This window comes from Anopheles arabiensis, chromosome 2 (genome assembly GCF_016920715.1).
Source record: "Anopheles arabiensis isolate DONGOLA chromosome 2, AaraD3, whole genome shotgun sequence".
NCBI lineage: Eukaryota > Metazoa > Arthropoda > Insecta > Diptera > Culicidae > Anopheles > Anopheles arabiensis.
In genome coordinates, this window is record NC_053517.1 from 36,657,297 (window position 1) to 36,677,239 (window position 19,943).

At 45.0% G+C, this 19,943-nt stretch overlaps 3 protein-coding genes and 1 non-coding gene across 9 annotated transcripts; 2 read left to right on the forward strand and 2 right to left on the reverse strand.

The window, feature by feature from the left end:
- Positions 1–43: 43 nt before the first annotated feature.
- LOC120894244 (homeobox protein ceh-19) lies at positions 44–2,190 on the reverse strand. The gene is made up of 2 exons (XM_040296720.1): positions 849–2,190; positions 44–745 (listed from the first exon to the last, which is right to left on the reverse strand). The coding sequence occupies exons 1-2, from the start codon at positions 1,255–1,257 to the stop codon at positions 318–320; spliced, it is 837 nt and encodes a 278-aa protein (XP_040152654.1). The 5' UTR covers positions 1,258–2,190; the 3' UTR covers positions 44–317.
- A 3,863-nt stretch (positions 2,191–6,053) lies between these two features.
- Trnaa-cgc lies at positions 6,054–6,125 on the forward strand. The gene has a single exon. It is a non-coding gene; the product is annotated as a tRNA-Ala (tRNA).
- A 1,941-nt stretch (positions 6,126–8,066) lies between these two features.
- Positions 8,067–19,893, reverse strand: LOC120897966 (transmembrane protein 245). Of its 6 annotated transcripts, XM_040303231.1 has the most exons (8): positions 18,161–19,893; positions 17,840–18,091; positions 17,591–17,769; positions 17,117–17,517; positions 16,892–17,053; positions 16,662–16,709; positions 15,815–15,856; positions 14,623–15,133 (listed from the first exon to the last, which is right to left on the reverse strand). In XM_040303231.1, exons 1-8 carry the CDS (start codon positions 19,605–19,607, stop codon positions 14,947–14,949), a joined length of 2,718 nt encoding a protein of 905 aa, XP_040159165.1. In that variant the 5' UTR covers positions 19,608–19,893; the 3' UTR covers positions 14,623–14,946. The 6 variants fall into 6 exon arrangements, with proteins under 6 accessions (XP_040159170.1, XP_040159165.1, XP_040159167.1 ...); XM_040303236.1 differs by lacking the exons at positions 14,623–15,133; positions 15,815–15,856 and adding an exon at positions 8,067–8,121; XM_040303233.1 differs by lacking the exon at positions 16,662–16,709.
- Positions 10,907–14,807, forward strand: LOC120897968 (1,5-anhydro-D-fructose reductase). Its single transcript, XM_040303239.1, has 7 exons — positions 10,907–11,103; positions 11,208–11,388; positions 11,625–11,809; positions 13,796–13,912; positions 14,034–14,149; positions 14,235–14,486; positions 14,567–14,807. The coding sequence occupies exons 1-7, from the start codon at positions 11,026–11,028 to the stop codon at positions 14,595–14,597; spliced, it is 960 nt and encodes a 319-aa protein (XP_040159173.1). The 5' UTR covers positions 10,907–11,025; the 3' UTR covers positions 14,598–14,807.
- Positions 19,894–19,943: the final 50 nt, after the last annotated feature.

Sequence of the window (19,943 nt, forward strand, 5' to 3'; positions counted from 1 at the left end):
TTTATGCTTAACACAAAGAACAAACTTGGTTTAGTGCGTGTAAATAATCTCTTTTTTTATTCCAAAAATCTTGCTGCTTGGTAAACACGATCTCAGCACTCTCTCACCACACTTCTTCTCACTTATATTATCCACTAATGTGCATGTTCTTAGCCAAAAATCTTATTCACATAATCACTGTACAAAAGTGTCCCGTTTCGCGTTTCGATCACTCGTGATCGCGCACAGGTCTCGTAGATCGCAGGTATCACAAAAAAACGTGCTGCCTCCCGTGGTAGCCTCTAAAACAGTTGCTTTTCAAACCTCTCTCTGCTGCTCTAATAGCTTCGGTCCGTGGTAGGACTTCGGCTTTGCCGACCGCCGGCAGACGCTTCCACGCTAGACGGCGACGAAGGATGGCTGCCGGTACGGGAACCGCTAGCCGCACTTCCCACAGTGGCGTACAGTGGCGGCAGCAACGTACAGTGCGTTGGGTGCGATTCGGAGGTGAACGTGGACGCCGCCCCACCGGTTATCAATGATGCTTCCCGCTTTTCGCGCCGATCTCGGGCGCGCCGATTTTGGAACCAAATTTTCACCCGCGTGTTGGTCAGCTCGAGACTGTAGGCGAGCTGGTTCGCTTCCTCGGAGCTCAGGTAGGTGGACACTTTGTACGCGTCCTCCAGGGCGCTTAGCTGGGCAGGCGTAAACGGTACACGCGGCAAACGTCCGGGCGTTCGCTTGACTGGACCCGTTTTCTGAGGACCTGAGGAACGAACGAACGTGCGTGGGTGGTAAGCTTTGATCCGCCATTGATCGAACAGGAGTCACTTGCTCCGATTTGTAACTAAAGAGCGGTAGATACTTACGTGGTAGCTTCGGTGGATGATACCGTGTGTAGTAGAGCCAATCGAACGTGGGCATACCGCAACTGGGTGCCGTCGGTAAAAATCCAGCCTCCTGCCCAGGATGCTGCATTACGGATTGTCCCACGTCGATCTCTTCGTCCAGTTCCTCGTCTGCCTCTGTACCGGGTTCGTCACGCAACCGTCCACCATTATCATTATCATCACCTTCGCCCTCTTCACTACGCACACTTCTTGGGCTGCTGTTGCTGCTGCTGCTGCTGTTAGTGGAGCAACAATTCCGACAGCCGCCTACTTCGTTCGATAGTTTACGCCGCTTGCTGTACCTTTCGCCAGCACGCGTAAGGATATGTTCGATGCTGAAGTCACTCTGCCGCAAGGGCGCCACACTCTTGCAACTTGAAGCCGCCATTATAATTACACTGACGCAGTTGATGGTAGTCCTGCTGCCAACAACACACACACAGACACACACGCATACACTCGCCACGGAGGTCCGGTTCCTTTCCGCACCGATCACACACTGAACGCCGGTAGCGCCCGATCACATCCTTTTTATTTTCTGCCTTCTCTTTTCATTGCCGAGATTGCCGCCTTTTCGTGGAGATTGTTTTGGTGAAATTGAATCCCTGTCCAAATATTTACGCCCTCTTTCCCTTTGCCCACAAATCGGGACCAAAACTTGCCAGCAATCGTGAGGGGTACACAGAGCCAAACCAAAACTCCTCCCACTTTATCCCGGAGCAGAGGAAGGATCGAGGACAACGTGCGTGTGTGCGGTCGAGTTCTTCCCCCTTATGCGTTTTCCCGCTTGCTGCTGGTTGCGGTGTGCCAGGTCTTCCTACTTCCCCGTTCTTGTTGCTTCCCTTTTTGTGCAGAAAATGAAGGATATGAAGGACGCCGCAAACAGACAAACAGATTCGAACGACTCTGATTTCTTTCTAGTTTTTCCCGTTGTTTCTTCTTCTTCGCGCACCATTTTAGCTACCAATCCGTTTCTCATCAGTTTCTGTGGTTGATAATTAAATGACAATTGCATAAATGACTAGCGTTTTTTTCTTTTTCTTTGCTCCATCCACGAGACAGATCGTCCTTTCGATTTTTGTTTAAGGACACTTGAGATGGATTATATCAACAGGCGGAAAGATTGCAGCTGGCGATGATGGCGGACGGCGGCTGCGGTGTGTTTGTAAACGTTAAAATACGGGACATAATGGGACATAACTTGGGTGGGTCAATTTGGTCCTCTTTTTTTTTGAAGACAACATCAGACTAATTTTTAATAATATTGTCCCGAAATTGAGGTATACAAGTATCGTGTTATTAGATGATCCTAGGGGTTGACATTATTAGCTAATGGAGAGAGAGAGAGAGAGAGAGAGAGAGAGAGAGAGAGAGAGAGAGAGAGAGAGCGATTTTGGAGCGAATCGTTGGAATCGTTCGGTGCAGGATTAGAACGGTAGCAGATAGAACTAAAGCGCAAAAGGACTTGCCCATATTGCAGTACAGTAACAGTTTAATTTTCGGTGCAAAGGTCGTGTATCTGCCTGCAGGACAAGTCTTGGATAATGAAGCTAGAGTAAACGGCTGGAGTAAGCATCAAGATATTTGTATAAAATGGACGTAAAGTAATCTAAAAACGTAAATGCAAGTACGAGTACAAAGTATTTAAAACGGTTTGCTTGTTTGGTATATTAAAGACTTGAAATAAGCCATTAACTACACCTTATCGCCGCGAGATTGGACTGTACGCCTTGGATTAGAGTACTAAAGGGTAAAGGAAGAGGTTTTTGTGATTACTTTAAGTAAATAGCATATAATGAGCCTTTTTATTATGTGTATTTGGGAACTTTATTTTCAATTTATTGTTGGAAAAGCTCATCATAATCCATCTCGTCACTAAGCGCCTGCAGGCATCTATTTCATATGAGTGAGCGGCTGTTCCAAATTTTTTCGAGATAATTCTTTTGAATATTTGAGTCAAACACATAACATTGGTGATAAATTCTTTAGATTATACTTCACAGAAGTGTTCTATTAATTCCATTTTCCATTTTTAAAGCGATTTGGCCACATAAACGTTCTATTAATTCCATTTTCTATTTTTAAAGGATTTTTTAAGCACCAACATTTGGCCTTACGTCAACATTAAAGGATAGATTATGTACAATCAATAGAAAAATATTGTTTTTGGAGTGGATATATAGTGTACTTGGAGTATACTGGCCGACTTTTGCTGTTTTTTAACCTTTTTACTTCAATTTAATGCCTGTAATTTAGTGTATGTTTGCTACAAATTATGTACAGTACATTATGACTTACAAAACTCACTAAATCAACCGTATCTTTTTAGAATTTTCATTCAAAGGTTGATCTGCAACCTTCAAACGAGCAAAGAAAATCATATTGAAAGTTGGTAAGTAATTTGAAATGCTCTTTTTCCAAGGAAGCCCACAATACAGCTTAGAAGAATGTCTCATTTCAGAACTTATATTACTCGTGTTAAAAAAATGGCCCAAAAATCAATCAAAACATAAAAACTAGTTCATTACATTTGGTATCTTACTTCAAATAACAGCTGCACAATGTAACAACAAAAAAGTCAGGTTGGTTGATCTTACCCCGCTTAATAACATATTTACATACCCCGCCCATACCGCCCCGCCCGCACCGAACGATTGCCACCGTATTACGTGCTCAACGGTCGTTCTCAACCGTCCCGCATCAATCGAACCGCAGCCGCTCTCGGCGCACAGTAGGATGCTAATGCTAATCCTTATTACATAATTCGCCGCCGCAAAACCTTACCCATCATTTGGCTTGAAATGAAACGAAGGAAAACACTCCCTACTGTGAGCATAAACACAAACGGGCAGCAGCAGCAGCAGCACACGATCGAGACGCTGACCATACGGGCTGTGGCGAATGATCGTTTTTCCACCATGGATCATGGTGCTCCAGCACAAACAAAGCCGGCTTTGTGTCTTGCAGTATAGGATAATCTCAGCAAGCGAAGAGCCCTCTGCATCCCTTTTCGGTGGATCGTTGCTACGCCTGCCTCGATCGGTGTTGTTGTTTCTGCAAGAACATCCATACGCTTCGACCACGCCGTCGAGGCGCACACTTGAAAAGGCTAATGAAATAAAAATCGGCACAGACACGTGAGCCGTGGTCAGGGGCTTTTCTTTGCCCGGGGAGCGGTTGGCCGCACACCCACAGATGGATGGATTATCCCGCAGCCCACCTTCCCACAGTCCGTGGGACCGTGTTTGTGGTGCTTAGTGTGGTTTGTTTTGCAAGCGATCCTTGTAATCATTCGAAACATTGCCACCCGCCAGAGGCCCGTCCGGCCCGTCCGGCCCGTCCGGTAGTCCATTCACGCTGCAAGGTGGCTACCGTTCGAGACATGCTGATAAAGCTGGCACTGGCATCAAGTACCAAAGCTGCCAGCTTAGCTCAAGATTTCGAGGCGCGCAAGGACCGAGGAGGTCCGTCCGTAAAGGGGTAAAAGTTTCGGGAGGTCGGAATGGTCGTCCGACCGTCGGCCGAACCGAACGGGGCACACCTCGCCGGACGACGGACCGGTGGTGCTGCTCGCTGGGCTTGTTTACGATTGTTTTGATTTACTTTTGTTAGCTTTAGCGAATTGTGCCCCACCTTGCTGGGTAAACAGTGTCCTTGCTTATGACGAGTGTGCACTGCGCTGGGCTTGCGGCACCCGCATTGGAAGCTGACAAAGAGGATTGGGAACGGAAACTGCGCCACTGTCGAATGGACGAAAGACGTTCGGGGGTACCAAATATTAGCAAACGGATTGTCACCGTAAATGAAGGATGAATGGGAGAGATTAAACCGTTTCCTTAGCTCGGCCAAACAATGCGATCTTCAGGATGTCCTTTTGCCGTACTGTGGCCGTTTGTGGCTCGCTCTACGGCGAGCATTTGGTTGCTTTCCAGCTTGTGCGTATCCTGGGCGGACAATACCAGTACACTTCAAGACGTACACAATCCGTCCATTCAGCCGAAGGATTGTTCTTTATATGGTGAAGTGGCAAAGCGGATGTGTGCAGATTGGATGGGCATTAGCTGCGCTCAACCATTGATCGGCTTCGATCTCGAGATCCTTGAATGGTTGGGACTGAAGTATGTCCATTTTTTTTTACATGTGCCTCCAGGGCTTGTTGTAGACATTCGAGTTCTGTTGTGTGTTGTAACTGTTCTTTTCAAACAATCACTTCCTTGCTCATTACGTTCAAAAATAGTATGAAAGCATGAGTTTACCGTTTTGTGCACATTACTTAGTGTTTTCTATCTTACGAAAGTGTTACATTTCAAATGTCTTTAAGAAATAGCTACAGCGGGATTGAAATTCTGCTCACAAACGATGTTATTTCAACTGAATATGCCTGTGATAAGGTCAATATCCAAAGAAAAATTGTTTTAGCCACTATGGCGCCGTTTTTTGGAATGACATTATTTTGAATTTTCTCGACTTATTCTTGATTGGTGCGATAATATTAGTCGGTCTCTGTTGGCTTTAAAGTGGTATACAGCACTAGGATTAGTTATTGCTTGCTTAGGGGAGAACTTAGTTCACATGGGTCTTGAACCCATGATAGACATAGCCGTACACAATTCAGTCCCTTTTAAAGCAAAGGGCGTAAAAAATCCGTCGGTAATTTTAAGAATAAATGTGATTTAATGCAATTTTGTTTGCACAAAACAACTTCGAACTCAATTAAAACAAAAATATGTTAAATTGGTTGATGAAACATCGATCAATTATTGATAGTTTTAAAACATAAATAATTTTGTTTGTTCTTTCAATATAAACGAGGCGTTTTTTTTTAAATTTTGTTTAATATTTTACCATACAAACATGAATTAATATAAATGGTTCATATTTGTTTATATTATACTTTAAGGCAATAAATTAAGCGGCTTTGGATATGTTTTTCGTGAGCGTTACTACACGTTTAACCTACTCAAGTATATTCAATTGTGGAATAGTTTGTTGCAATTAATACTTATAAGAGTAGAACCTTATAAAAAATTGGTCCCACGGAAGTTAGCATTACGCTCCATCAAAGATAAGCGATTAGCGCTTAGACGAGCATCAGTCGTTCCCTACGATCCGTCGTTCATTACCGCTATCGATGACTATTTTGGGGTGCGTACTGGGTGTTACAGATTGTGCCCTCTATCACATGGGGATGTAGCTCAGTGGTAGAGCGCTCGCTTCGCATGTGAGAAGTCCCGGGTTCAATCCCCGGCATCTCCAAAATTCGCTCCAATTCCAGCAGTGGGATAGGTTTTTTCTCAATTTTGTGTGAATAGAGTCGTAAATGATCGTTTTTTAATAAAAACCGTTGCGATATTGCTATTTTAAGCATTTAGTAAGTGAAAAGTAGGAAAATGTACAATTCTACTAGAATATACTTATAAATAATCGGGAAGATATACGTATGTTACAAATCGAATATTGAGTTTTGTTGTCATAATTGGTGATAGTTTTGTATGAATCTTTGTGTAATGCTTCCAATCAATTTTCCTTGTTAATTTAGTCTTGTTTTGTTAGTCATGCTTTTGTTTTGTGTTCAATTCTGCAATAGAAAAAAATCACACCACCCGCTTGTCATATTATGCTGGAGCTAGATCGGGACAAAAACGGATCCCATCTCTTAATGGCTTATTACCGAACCATCCTCTGTGCGCATGCATCTCTCTGAACTTTACCGCAACCTGGTGGTCGATAATCGGCCGATCTTGATCTTGTACCGTTTACACGGTTGTCGAAACATTCAAGTGCTCATTTTGTTTTCGTAGAAGAAGATATCCTTGTCAAAGGAGGCGATGATTACCAACGGCAACGGCTATTAGGCTGCGCTGGCGTGTAAGGCAGCCTGTTATGGTGAACATACCGGGTACAGAATGTTACAGAAAATTGAACGATCAGTTGACAAAGATACGACCGACCGGAACAATCTAACTGTCGGATCTCTTCAGGCTGAGCTGCTGCAGAGTGTTTCTGGCCCCAGTACTGTCGTTCATCCCCGATCCAACACAGATGCGGAAAGGATTAGCACTCTGGCCGCTCGGGAAGAAGATGTCACAGACCAGGTCAGGTAGGGCGGTTCCCAGGTCGAATCACAGTAAACTGCTTCCGTAATGAAACCTCAATACATACGCAGTACGACGCCACTCAACCAATGCACCTCGAGTGGATCCTGCCGAAAGGGCAAGTAACCGCACCAAGAGGCGGAACTAATGCACGGAAGCGAACGAAACAGTCACCCGAATTGGATGGTGGTGCAGAATAAATTTAATTAAATCTTAACAAACAACTCCGGCCAGATAGGGTAGTTGGTTTATTATTTAGATCACCCATCATTCCTCCCTTACCCGTCAACGTAAACTAACCGGTACTTCATTTATATTGTGAGAATACGGCCATCGTGCGCGGCTAACCAAACCAAACCCATTAGGGATAGTATTACATGAAAGTTTGATTAAAACGTCTCAAATTACGGTGCCTGCGCTGCGCTGGATCGGCCATTTGCAATCGATAATTTGCTCGTAGGAAAATTATCCTACCACATGCCTAACCCCTCCACCAACCAGCGGGTTTGCATTCCCGCCCCTTTTGGAGTAGCATGACAATCCCTCTTCTAATGGCGCCGCACTGCAAGAACCGGACTGCCAGAGTACATTTTGCTTCCCCTCGAGCAACAGCACAGTAGCTACTGTTTGTGAAGGTTTGTTGATTGTTTGCAGATGTGGTACCGGGACGTTGGGGTGTTTTGTGCAATAATATGGGACCGGGGGAAGGGAACTACTTTCAAGCGGCTGCAAAAGTTCGTTTGATCTGCGCTGGGCGCGCGAAACAATTGTGATGGAGTGCATTTGGCGGCCGTATGCCGTATTTGGGCAAAAATAACAATCGTCATATTTGCAATTATTGAAGTGTTCGTGTGCGCAGGTATAGAAATAAGCAATTTGATTACTGAAAATGTGATATTGTGTTATATAAATGATGTTTCCATCGTGGAGAAATCAATTGAATTAATTATTCATTTAACTCAATACAGCTATTGCGTTTTCAATACGGATCAATATAGGAAAATACACTTTAAGGAACAAATTGTTATCTTCTCTTTCGATCATTTTTATCAAGATTTTATTCCGTTTTCTAATCAAAATTTTAAATAAAAACAATTGACGATTGCGATTCTATAGTTTACAGCATAAACCACTTGTGAAACAATATGAGCTCAATACTGTGAATGATAAAAGGGAGAATATTTTTGTTTGAAATCGTTTTCTAACTCGATTAAACTGTTAAGGAAATGCAGTATTAGTTACTGATAAAATATCGTTATACAATAGTATATTTCCTAAGTGTTTCAATTAACATTTGTACAGAAATCAGAACGTAAAAGAACCCAATCAAACATCTCAATTTGTATTACTTACAGTGAAATGTTATTAATTTTCGCTTATTCGTGTCATGTGGTGTTAAAAAAATCTTCTACATCATCCATGAAATACGTAACACAAAAATGGCAAATTTTCTACCCCCTCCCCTTCCAAAAAAAAAAAAAAAACGTAACAGATTAAGAAGTAGTCCCCCAGTAGTTCAGTAGTTTATTTTAAAAAACAAAAAATCTGATTTTTTTCTTCATGTTTTAACGTTATTGTGGTACATTAAAACATTTTTAAATAAAACAAGATTTTTTAAAATATTTTTCATAAGTTTCAAAAGTTGTCCCATATAACAATCAAATACAAACGATTCTGATGATCGGATCCTCAGCGCTATTTGTAATGTTTTTGGATCGCCATCATCACTTATATTGTACTTATATTTCATCCAGCTATCTTCCTGGTCCTCCGTAAATATGTGCATCTTTCCGGAAATGTTGCTTTGGCGTTAGATATTGTGTCATCGTGTTAGATGTTATTTCATCGTGTTAGATGTTATTTCATCGTGTTAGATGTCATTGTGTTAGATATTATTTCACGTAACAGATGATGCTTAATATGTTGTCTTACGAAAAAAAACCACTACTGTTTGCAGGAGTATCGACTGCATTTTCGATGAATCCATATAATTACAACCTCAGTTAAATCTCGTGCGATTTGCATCGAATTGCGTGTAGTCACCTGTGAATCGCATGCCACTCAGCGGCGGATCTAACGGTAGGCGGACTAGGCGGTCGCCTGGGGCCCCGCCGATTTAGGGGCCCCGTAGATCGCCATTCTATAGTATGCCGTATGGACAGAGTACTAGCGACAAGGGCCCCCGGAAGGATGGCCGATGGGGCCCCGAGGTTGGCGAAACATTTGCACCCCCCCCCGTCAGCAAAAAAATTTAGAGTTTGCGACAGATGATTTACGAAGGATTTGATTTGCGAGGGGGCCCCGCTGAATCAATTGCCACCCCCCCCCCCCGTCAGCTAAAATTGAAGAGTTTGCGACTGATGACCGAAGGGGGCCCCGACGGCATTTCAAGTTTACTGTTCAATCTCCCAACAGCAACTTTAGTGCCGCTACCCCCCCCCCCCCCCAACATTTTCCATTTAAAGAGGGCCTCAACTCGTCGTTCCGCCTAGGGCCCCCGATACCCTTGATCCGCCACTGATGCCACTACCATGTAAGCTTTTACAAACGAATTCGTGCCATTGTGGTCGTCGCAGTAACGAAATGCAATTTTACTGCGACGATCCTTTTGTATCTTTTTCCGTCCATCTATTCCTGGCAACCTAATTCCGTCGTAGGTTCAATCCTTATATGAACCAGCCCCGTAGCAATGATCCACTACTCGACTGCGTAGTACATAAAAAGTAGCGAAATCCTTTTTAGGCCCACGAAGGTTGTTAAGTCAAGAAAAATAATCATCGTTTATTACATACAGTCATATCTGATACAGTTGTAATACGACAACTGCAATTGATAATGAATGTGTTTTTACATAAAAGCAAAGCTCGCTTACATGAGTGTACATTTCAAAACGTTTACACATGTAAATGTACGTTTGCTATCATAATCAATATATCTAAGAGAAAAAATATTAAAACATTTTAAAGATTGTTGCATAAAATATGATAAAATCGATAACAGACTTTCAAGATGTATTTGCCTTAAATCGTTCATGATTATCATTTACACGACCATATCACAATTAACACACATAACGATTATTTTACTAAATTGTAATCTTTTGTATTACTTTTATTTACAATCATTTTTTTTTATAAAATCAACATTCCTTAAACGCAACTCTACTATAAATGCATGGAAATGTATTCACTACTACATCGCAATGTGCAACAATCATTACCCACACTGTATTTAAAGGGGCTAGAATACGATTTAATCAGTTCTCCTTTCAACTGCGCGCGTTGTATTTACTCTCACGCAAGAGCATAATGCAATTGCATTATCTCTCACCGACACTGATCTGAAGCCATTTTTCGCAAACACTCTTTTGGCGTGGATAGATCGTGTATTTAAAAGTAAAAGCCGAGCTGGAATGTAATGGGATTTACAGCAAATATTTATTTACGTCGCCTTTTTCCATTCTCTTTTTCTTTGTCTCATTTTGTTTTTTTTTGTGTTCCGACTTGGTGATCAACACATTTGTTTGAGGATGCATTAGAGAACGATCAGTGTAAAAATGATCGTGACGAATGTGAACGAACAGTAAATGTTGATGGTTATAAAAAAATATTTCCAAAAAAGCCCCAACTATTTTTCTCAAAACAAGTTTGTTGAGGTTGTGAAAAAAACAAAACTAATAAAATGTTCAACCCACGATAATGCACCCACAAATGCATCGCGATTAACATGTGTGTGTGCATATGAGTGAGAGAGCAAAGCCCCCCGTGACAAATCCTCGAAAGAGAAAGAGAGAAAACACCTTGGCGACCGGTTTTTTAAGAGAGAATATCTCCCTGCGTACCGATCTCCCCCGATCTTGGTGGGGTCAAGCTTGTGTCCGGGCAGTTTGATCGTGGGACAAAAACGGGACGCGCTCCCATATCGTAGCCACAGTCTTGGGAAGGCCACGGTCAAAGCAAGACCTACCGACGGGTGTGTCTGTGTTAAGTGAGTTTTTTGTTTTGTTTTTTTTTTTTGTTATCGTACAGTGTTAGTGACCATCAACGCAACAAGCGCAAACCATGGCAGCCGCCTGCAAGATCGATCTGACGTTCGAGAATGGCCACAAAATGCCGGCCCTTGGTTTCGGAACCTGGCGGGTAAGTGTGAGCGTGTCCCTTGTGTGTGCGAGCAATGCAATCGTACTTATCTCGCCGTCCGGGATGGTGTACTTGGGGGCTTATTTTTTGTTTGGAACCTACAGGCTCCGGACGAGGAGGTGGAGAAAGCACTGAACCAGGCGCTCGAAGCCGGCTATCGGCACATCGACTGTGCGCCGGTCTATCTGAACGAGCCAACGATCGGGCGCGTACTGCGCCAGTGGATCGACAGTGGTCGGGTGACGCGCGAGGAGCTCTTCATCGTCACCAAGTTGCCGCCGCATGGTAGGTGCCTAATTTTTCCCTTTACCAATTGCTTGTCCAATGTAGTGTGTCAGCACTTTTTCGGTCCGCACTTCAGCAGCACACCACTTAACGTCAGTCACCGCGGTAGTGTGCGCTTGCGGGGGGGTTTTAACTCTCTTCTGCTTTTCAAACATTCCTTCCTCACCACCCCAAGTTGTGTTGTACAAGTACAAAAGCTTCTTAATAACACACTATGCTATCGGTCAACCACACAGGTACGCGGGCCGCCACGGTTGAGAAATTTCTTAAACGATCGTTGACCGATCTTCAGCTCGATTACGTCGATCTGTACCTGGTGCACGTCCCGTTTACCGTGCCCGAAGTGGACGGTCCCTTCCTGACCGACGACAATGGGGAAATCGTACTCGAAACCACGACGGACCATGTCAGCCTCTGGAAGGTAAGTTTCCGTCGACATCGACCCAACTTACGGCGCTGCGCTGTGCGGGGACCGTTTTATGTAAATTTTCCCAAACTTCCCGTGCCCGTGCCCGCACTAATTAGGTGAAAGCGCCATAGTTTCGATTTTTAACCGAACGGTTGCCCTATCATAAATGATTAAAATTGAGCATCTTCTTCGCATCCCCAAATCGAGCCTCAAACGAGCGATCGCTCAAAAACCTGTAATGGCTTCGTTTGGCGCACGTTTAGAGTGAAGTGGGGCAAAGGTACGCACCTAAGATTGAGCGACGCAATAATAACTGAAAGGATCGAGCTTTTTACAACGAACAAACGTAGGTGTTTGCTATTGTAGCATACATTTTTAAATGCTAAAAAAACATGAAAAGGAACTGTAAACACCGTTTTGGAAGCGAGATGTTAGAGTTTTTGACCTTCGATATTACGGAATAATCGCAGAGAGATATGAAAATAGTATCAAGGATATCGGATTGACTGTGTATGTCATTTTTTTTAAATTAAAATTAACTATATTATGGTATCGGCCGTATTTTCAAATGTCATTACGGCAAAAAAAGAATATTCGAACATTTTTCCTTCGCGTATTTTTGTATTACCGTTTTTTACATTTTTTTTTTATTATTTGCAATTGGATTTTTTTAATTGACATCATTTTAAGTTGAATTAATTAAGATACAGAGCAAATGTGCGCGTTTTTTCTCCTAATAGAGGTATTTGTATAAAAAACGCAATAAGTATATCATATTTAATATACGAAATTACCAGGAATTTCCAAACAAACCCCAGTAAATTTAAAAAAATAGGCACATTTGCTGGCATTAATAATTTTCCCTTTTACATCAACTCCTCGAAGGGTCTCCTCCAACAACACGAATCTTTTTACAGAACAAAATTAAGTTTGCACAAAAATAGGTGTTCCTACTACTGCGCTAAGCACTGTATGCGTATAAACAGGCGCACCGATCCACCAAACACAAGATTATCTCCGTAAGCACGCGCCCGGTACACTTTTGCCCCACTTTACCTTTACAACATGCAATTAAACAGGTTCCAACAGGCAATTGCATCGTCGAGATCAGCGGCAAAGCGTGTGACCTTGATTTCGCGCCCGTTTGGAATGTGTAGCTCGTAGCAAACGAAAAACAATATAATATTAATTTAATTTTAATGTAATAATTAAATGTTGCTGATGTGCCGCTCTTCCCGAACGTGTATCATCTTCGTTAATTAATTTTTGAGCACACCACTTGAGCACACAAACAATCAAAAGCTACAATTGTCAATGGGGTTCTTTCGCTTCCGGTTACCGATTCCCATGAAGATGCGTTTGCAAAAGTGCCTTTTCAGTGCTACCGGTGCCCGTAATCCACCCGTACAAATCCCATCGGTTTCAGCTTACGTCAGGAGCAGCAGTTCCACTCGGGAGAACTCACTTCCGGAGAACGGTTAGGCACAGTTATGGCAAGGGCCAAAATGCGTCCGATACACCACGGAAGAAGTGCACCCCGAGGAAAAAAGTCAATCTTACACCCAAAATATAAACACAAACAAGCGCAACAACGCCGGTGTTGAGTGTGCCGGCGATGAAGAGCGAACCGGTGGTGCTTCTTGGCAATAGGAAAAAGAATTAAAGCAAAGACACCCTTCCTGGCAAAAAGGGATCACCTTTTTTTTGCACACTACCGCAGAACAATTGGCCAACCAAAAGGAAGAAAAGAAAAACGACGGCAAAGCAAAGCAAAACCATCCCATTATCCCGTGCCGTGGCCCGCTGTCGGTAGCGGTGGATTGTAATAGCCACTTTGTTGCTGTTAAGCCCTATCCTATCTCTTCCCCTCACTTGGCACCCGCGGGACATACGGCAGAAGGGAGTGAAAAAAAGGTGCTAGGATATTGTGTTGCGGCGCTGTGATCTTAATTTGTTTCTTGTTTGTCGGTTTTTCCTCCGTTTCCACCGTTGTCGCAGGGCATGGAAGCGATCGCCGATGCCGGTCTGGCACGCAGCATAGGGCTATCGAATTTCAACCAGCGGCAAATACAGAGAGTGCTCGATAATTGCCGAATCAAGCCGGCCAACTTGCAGGTAATAGTGGGGCAGCATGGCCACATGGGAGTGGCTCATGGGATACTCTTCTAACCACGGTATTGAGGGTGCACCGGACTGAATTTCGACTTTCTCTCTTTGTCGCCCATTGCGCCCACAGATTGAAAATCACATCTATCTGCAGCAGACCGGGCTGGTCAAGTTCTGCAAAGCGAACGGCATTACCGTGACCGCCTATTCGCCCCTCGGCTCGAAAGGAATCGAAAAGTTGCTGAAGTAAGTGTGGAACGGACGATAGTGGTGGGTGGAAGTGATCCCCGAAGGTCTACTGTAAAACTGTGTTCCTCCATTTTCCCTTCAGCCGTGAGGTGCCGGACCTGCTGGACAACCCGGTAGTGAAGGAGATTGCCCAGCGCCAGGACCGGACGCCGGCACAGATACTGCTGCGCCATCTGCTGCAGCGTGGCATCGCGACCATTCCGAAAAGCACGAACGTGGACCGGCTGCGCCAGAACATTGCGCTGTTCGATTTCGAGCTGACCGATGCCGATATGGCCGAGCTGAACGGGCTCGATCAAAACGTTCGCATCTGCGACTTTGCTTTCTTTCCCGGGTAAGTGGGCAAGGGTGGGCGCGCACGTGCCATCTTGGTGACGTCGCATCTTAACCGGGTTTTCTTTCCTTCCGCCACAGCATTACCAAGCATCCGGAGTTCCCATTTTAAGGAGATACACACACACAGCACAATCTCCATACATTACCATTTTATTGCGCACTTACACTAGAATTGGTTAGGTCACACGTTAAATTCGCTTTGGATAAAAATACTCTTTCACGCGCGTTAGTAGCTTGCCTGCATCGCTTATTCTATCGTGTTGGTTAAACAAAACCAAACCAGCAGTAAACATAAATAAAGCCTACATACATAGTATAACCATCTGTGAGTGTGTTCTTGTATGCATTGTTCTTTTTTTATCACAACAAGTTCCCTCCTTTCGCGTAAGCCTTTCTTCCGTCCATCAGATTCATCTCGGTTGATTAATACATTAAGCAAGGACACACATTAAGACGTCCTACGTCCTGGCGGGTGGCGATTGCAGCGTGGCCCGATCAACAACGGAACAATCAGCCCCGGCGGCATTGGTCGTCCTAGTCCCAGATTGTGCCGCCGCTGCTGCCGACGACGCCGGTGCCACAGCAGCAGCAGCACCGCGTCCGTCCACGCTCATCTGCTCCTGGAATGCGGCGTACCGGAAGTTGCTGCTGGGACATTGGTGGGAGGGGCATGATTGGTTGCGGAATGCAATTACATGCACAATGGAACGAGGGGTGGAGGGGGGAAGGTAAATGGGGTAAGGGGTGAAGGATACACAAGCGAAAAATACACACGGTAGGTAATAACGAACAACAAGAACTTTTCATGGGGCATGGTTAGGTGCCAAAGAAGCTCGGATCGGATGAGTATGTGTCAATGGTGAGATGAGCTGTTTAGTGGATTAAAACGGGGAAGGAAGTTGATGCACACCAAGCCAAGCGAACGGTTAGGAGGCGCGTTAGTGTAACGGAGTGCCGCGCACCGTCATGCACATGGGCGATGTGGTGCAGTTCATGGTCAGCGGTGAGTTTAGAAACTTGCCATCTTTGGTCCGCATCAAATAGGCAGCCGATGGAGCGGTGGTCGGTTTGCTACCGGTGATATGGTATATGATGAAAATTAAACGATGAGAATGCAAATGAAAGAGTGTGGATGGCTTAGCTAGATGGTAGGGATTTTACGAAAGAAACATTCATCTCATGCTCATGCTACGATTTCAGGATTGAAGGATTGCGCCAGAGAAGAAGGAGCCGACTGCACACAAGGTGCTGCAGCGTTGTCAGTTGATTGGCCACGAACCTGGAACTACACTACTCAACTACCCTACCCTACCTGTTGCTACTTACAAATCCCCTTGGCGAACGAACTGTTGCCATTCTTGGCACAAACTGAAGATTGTTTTTTGTGTGTGTGTGTGTTTGGACGTTGTAGAAATTGTTTGTTTAATTGTATAGTAAATAGTTGGAAAGATTAAAAGCCATTTGATGGCAAATACACAACGACACATTTAAATGATGTGGGCGAATGGTAAAAGAGGGGAAGAAAGAAAGATGCCAAAATTGTATGAAAATCGGTACGTTCTATTTCAATCCCTTCGCAACAACTACATTTAGAGTAATAAGAGGTAACAGAAGTGGAATTTAATTATTCGCCTCACAGTAGCAGCGATTGTGGACACACGATAAAACTTACGATTAATGTTAAGGTACTGTATACTTTGTACGACGGTAACAAAGTGCACGAACGGAACGACTCGTTCAGCAGCACAAAAATGCATTCGAACATATAAACGAACTAGCTAGTGGTCTGTGTATAGCTTATAGCTGTGTTAGATTTGTTTTTTGTTTTTGCTTTTGGCATACATGAATTAGTTGTTAGATAATCTTTTAGGTTTGTTTCAAACTAAGTTCCTACACTACAACCGCCACCTATCACACTTAAGCAGTCAAACGATGTTAAAACAAGTTCAAAACACAGATTGTTTAGTACGAATTAAATTACAATCCAATAATAAAGGTTCATTCAAGCTCTCCTTCGCTCTTTTCCTATTGACCGAGAATGCTAAGGGAGTTAAATGAACCTTTACTTGAATCAATACACGGCCAATTTAAACGAAAGCAGTTAAATTAATCAACAGCTACCAACTAACACAACACTGGCCTAAAGCACTGCCACACCTTCCCTTGTACTTACGTCGTCGCGGGTGAATAGATATCGTTGTTTGTGTCTAGGCTAGATTTTCTGCGAGTTTAAGTCGTTCGTTGTAAGAAAAGGACGGTTAAGCAATCCACATTCCCACGTGGGAGCCCAGGCAAGTTAGTTAAGTTATATAGAGAAAAAAAAGCAGACAGAACAGACAACACGATGAATGCGTTAGTGAGATTTGTGTAAAACTAAAAGCAAAAGCCCCCGATCTTCCTTACCTGGTTTGCGGCGTGGCCGGGCTATCTCGGATAGCGCTAATGGTAACTTCAAACAAAACGACTAGCAAGCAAAGCAATAGCGGCCCTAACAATGCTCCCTCCAGCCCGAACAGGTACATTCCACCGGCAATTGACAGTCCCGTCAGGTACGGATGGCCACCACTGAAAGGAGAATCGGAAAATCAGCGTGTTCATAATCAAAAGTTTATCGCAAACAATGATTACCCTTTTATCTCCGAGTGTATGATCGGATTGAAGTTGGACGGGATGATAAAGTGTATCATCACCAGCGTGACGCCAAGCCAAAACCGATCCTGCGACAGCCACAGATCGAGAAAGGCGGGCGCACTGCACCAGTACGTCTCGAGGAAGGGGGCGGCCGCCAGTATTGAGGCCAGCACTGCCGGCAGATAGACGATGTGCGCCCCAAACACGGTATGCGTCAGCCAGGTAAACAGTCCATGGAACAGGGCCAGCTTTAGCGTGGCTACGACGACGCTCGATATCGAGTCTTCCAGCGCTTGTATGATGCGCGGGCCCCATGAATTGTTGATGGTAATGGCCGTTGGTGCGTATCGATCCTGGCTGCTTTGCAGCAGGTAGAACAGGGTGGTGAAGAAAATTATCTAAAAAGCAAAAGAATGAGTATTACACCTTTAAAAAACGCTCTTCTAAGAGGGAAGAAATGGGAAGCTTTACCGTGTGGAATAAAAATTTCAAAACTGCATGCCCACCGCCTAGAATGGCCGACACCAGGGTGCCGACCGCGGACAGCAGCAGCGTCAGGTTAGTACGCAACAGCATCCACAGCGAATCAGCCACCTCCCAGAGCATCCCGAAATTGCTCTTGATGAAACCTATAAGACCAGCTTTCGTGACTAGAATGGTTTTAGATGTTATAAAAGGTATTGAATCGAGAGATGTTTCCGAGTTCTTCGTTGCACCTACTTGGATTTATAAAAATCTCATCTATTGTCATGCGAATTGCTTGGGCGGGAACCCGCGGTCCCACCAGGCCCTCGCCATTGCTCCGGTCCATCCAGCTCTGTATCAGCCGGTCCCAAACGCTAAGGATCTGCATCTTCAGCTTGATTGCCTGTGTCGGATCGGTATCGTTGAAGATACCATCGACGTACTGTTCGATATGTGAGCGACCGTACTTGTACGCGTTGTCGATGATGTTGTCCATCGATTGCATGTCTTAAGAAGGAGAAGGTAGGATTAGTTTACTGATTTAGTAATGCAATGTTTAATTACTGTTTTTCTCACCGATTGGTAACATTTCAATCAGTTCTGGTCGGTGTATTAGCGTGCGGTTGACAAGATTCGAGCCTAGCTGTGCGACCGCTATCGCTTCCGAGTATATTTGCGTGAAGGCAAACACACTGATCAGCATGACGAGGACGATCAGGAAGCCGATCATCACAATCGAAGTGATGTCGTCAATGTACGAGCGCAGCTTAGCACAAGCGTAGCGGTGAATGTTTGTGTTCAGCCGTAATATTCCCGGCAAACAGAGCGGAAGCAGAGCAGCATGGCGTGGAAACAGCCACAGCTTTAGCACTAGCCAGTAATGGTCGGCCTGCTGCGATACGTACGCAACGATGCCCAACAATTCGGCCGCCTTCCGTACGATGTGCAGGAAGATGGGAATACAGCACAGAAACAGTAGCCACGTGTGCATCCAAACAAGCGTGGCACCGCACGCGTAAAACAGCAGCCGGAAGTAGGTGTCGCTTTCGAGCGATTCCACGTTTGTTAGCATGCTGGCCGGATAGGTATTACCGTGACCGGGCGTTTCGTTCATCGTGCTGGAAAGTTGCGGGGTCGCTGAAACGTCTAGATGCAGTTTCGCTTTAATTTCCTCTATTCTCGATGCTTCCGGATGGGCATGGGCGTTCATGGCGACGGAGGAATCGTCCAACCGGTAGCTGGTCACGTCCAGTAGGCTGTGCCATTTGTCGATGAAGCGCACGTTGCGCTCATCTTTCTGTAGGTTGTAAATCAACCCTATCAAGCCGTAGGTTAGTAGGCCGAGAAATACGGGCACCTGCAGTGCTCCGAGGAAGCTGCTCCCGTACCCGACGATAACCATCCACAGAAACTGTCCAATCACCAGGAAGGGCAGCGAATGGTCCGGCGTCCAGAGGAAGTATACGCTGACGACGTACACGACCAGTATCACGACCACCATCTGCAGCGAGAGCGACCCGAGCAGCGTACGGAACAGCGAATGGATCCACACGATAAAGTTCCAGATGGAGAAAAACACCTCGCTCGGTGTTAGCCACAGTATGAAGCGCAGCGTTACCAGCCCGCCCACCAGTCCGGTGATGATTTTCAAATGCTCCTTCAGCCAGCCGGTCAGAAACTCGCCCAGCGAATCCACCCAGCACAGCGGCGCACTCAGCACACCCAGCAACAGGTATTTGTCATCCTTCTCGATTCGCTCGATCCAGCGCTTGAGCGAGGCGGAGAGCCGTTTCTTGGCCGGAAACAGCACCGCCCCGAACAGGAACGCCCACAGTAGCGGCTTGAAGAAGGGGGCCAGCACCAGGGTGACGCCGATCACGACCGCGATCACCCCGACGACGAGCACATTGTAGAGGGCGTTGCGCAGTGGCTTCTCGTGGCCCTGGTTCCGCAGGTTCAGCCACACGTTGAACAGCCCATCGATCGATCGCTTGAAGGGTGCAGGGCTTGGCCGGGTACTCATTTTCCACTCGATCGACGCTCGTGTACTGTGCAGAAAAACAACAAACTAGTGGCGTAGTTTGAGCATTTGTTCCAGTTGCCCACACACGCACACGCACACACACTGTTCGGATCGATTGCACGATTGCAGCGGTACGATTATTTCATGGCCAGCGAGTTGCCACTAAAGGGTGTGGATGATTCGCTAGAAGGAAAACACTCGGCACATATTCGTCACGCACCAAGGCAGCAAACTTTGCTCCTTTGCTGGAAAACCGCTGATATTTTTAGCGATGAAATCACAACAAACAGCTGTCAGATTGGGTTACGGTGGCCAGACGGTTGACGCTATTTTTTT

Bases quoted from the DNA above. Each gene is read 5' to 3' on its own strand.
- LOC120897968 (XM_040303239.1), top strand. From the start codon at position 11,026: ATGGCAGCCGCCTGCAAGATCGATCTGACGTTCGAGAATGGCCACAAA. The intron at 11,810-13,795 runs GTAAGTTTCCGT...CCGTTGTCGCAG, and splicing joins ACCATGTCAGCCTCTGGAAG to GGCATGGAAGCGATCGCCGA. The intron at 13,913-14,033 runs GTAATAGTGGGG...TTGCGCCCACAG, and splicing joins TCAAGCCGGCCAACTTGCAG to ATTGAAAATCACATCTATCT.
- LOC120897966 (XM_040303231.1), bottom strand. From the start codon at position 19,607: ATGAGTACCCGGCCAAGCCCTGCACCCTTCAAGCGATCGATCGATGGG. The intron at 16,710-16,891 runs GTAAGGAAGATC...TTAAACTCGCAG, and splicing joins CCGGCCACGCCGCAAACCAG to AAAATCTAGCCTAGACACAA. The intron at 15,857-16,661 runs GTAAGTACAAGG...AACAATCTTCAG, and splicing joins ATCTATTCACCCGCGACGAC to TTTGTGCCAAGAATGGCAAC.
- LOC120894244 (XM_040296720.1), bottom strand. From the start codon at position 1,257: ATGGCGGCTTCAAGTTGCAAGAGTGTGGCGCCCTTGCGGCAGAGTGAC. The intron at 746-848 runs GTAAGTATCTAC...TTCGTTCCTCAG, and splicing joins TCATCCACCGAAGCTACCAC to GTCCTCAGAAAACGGGTCCA.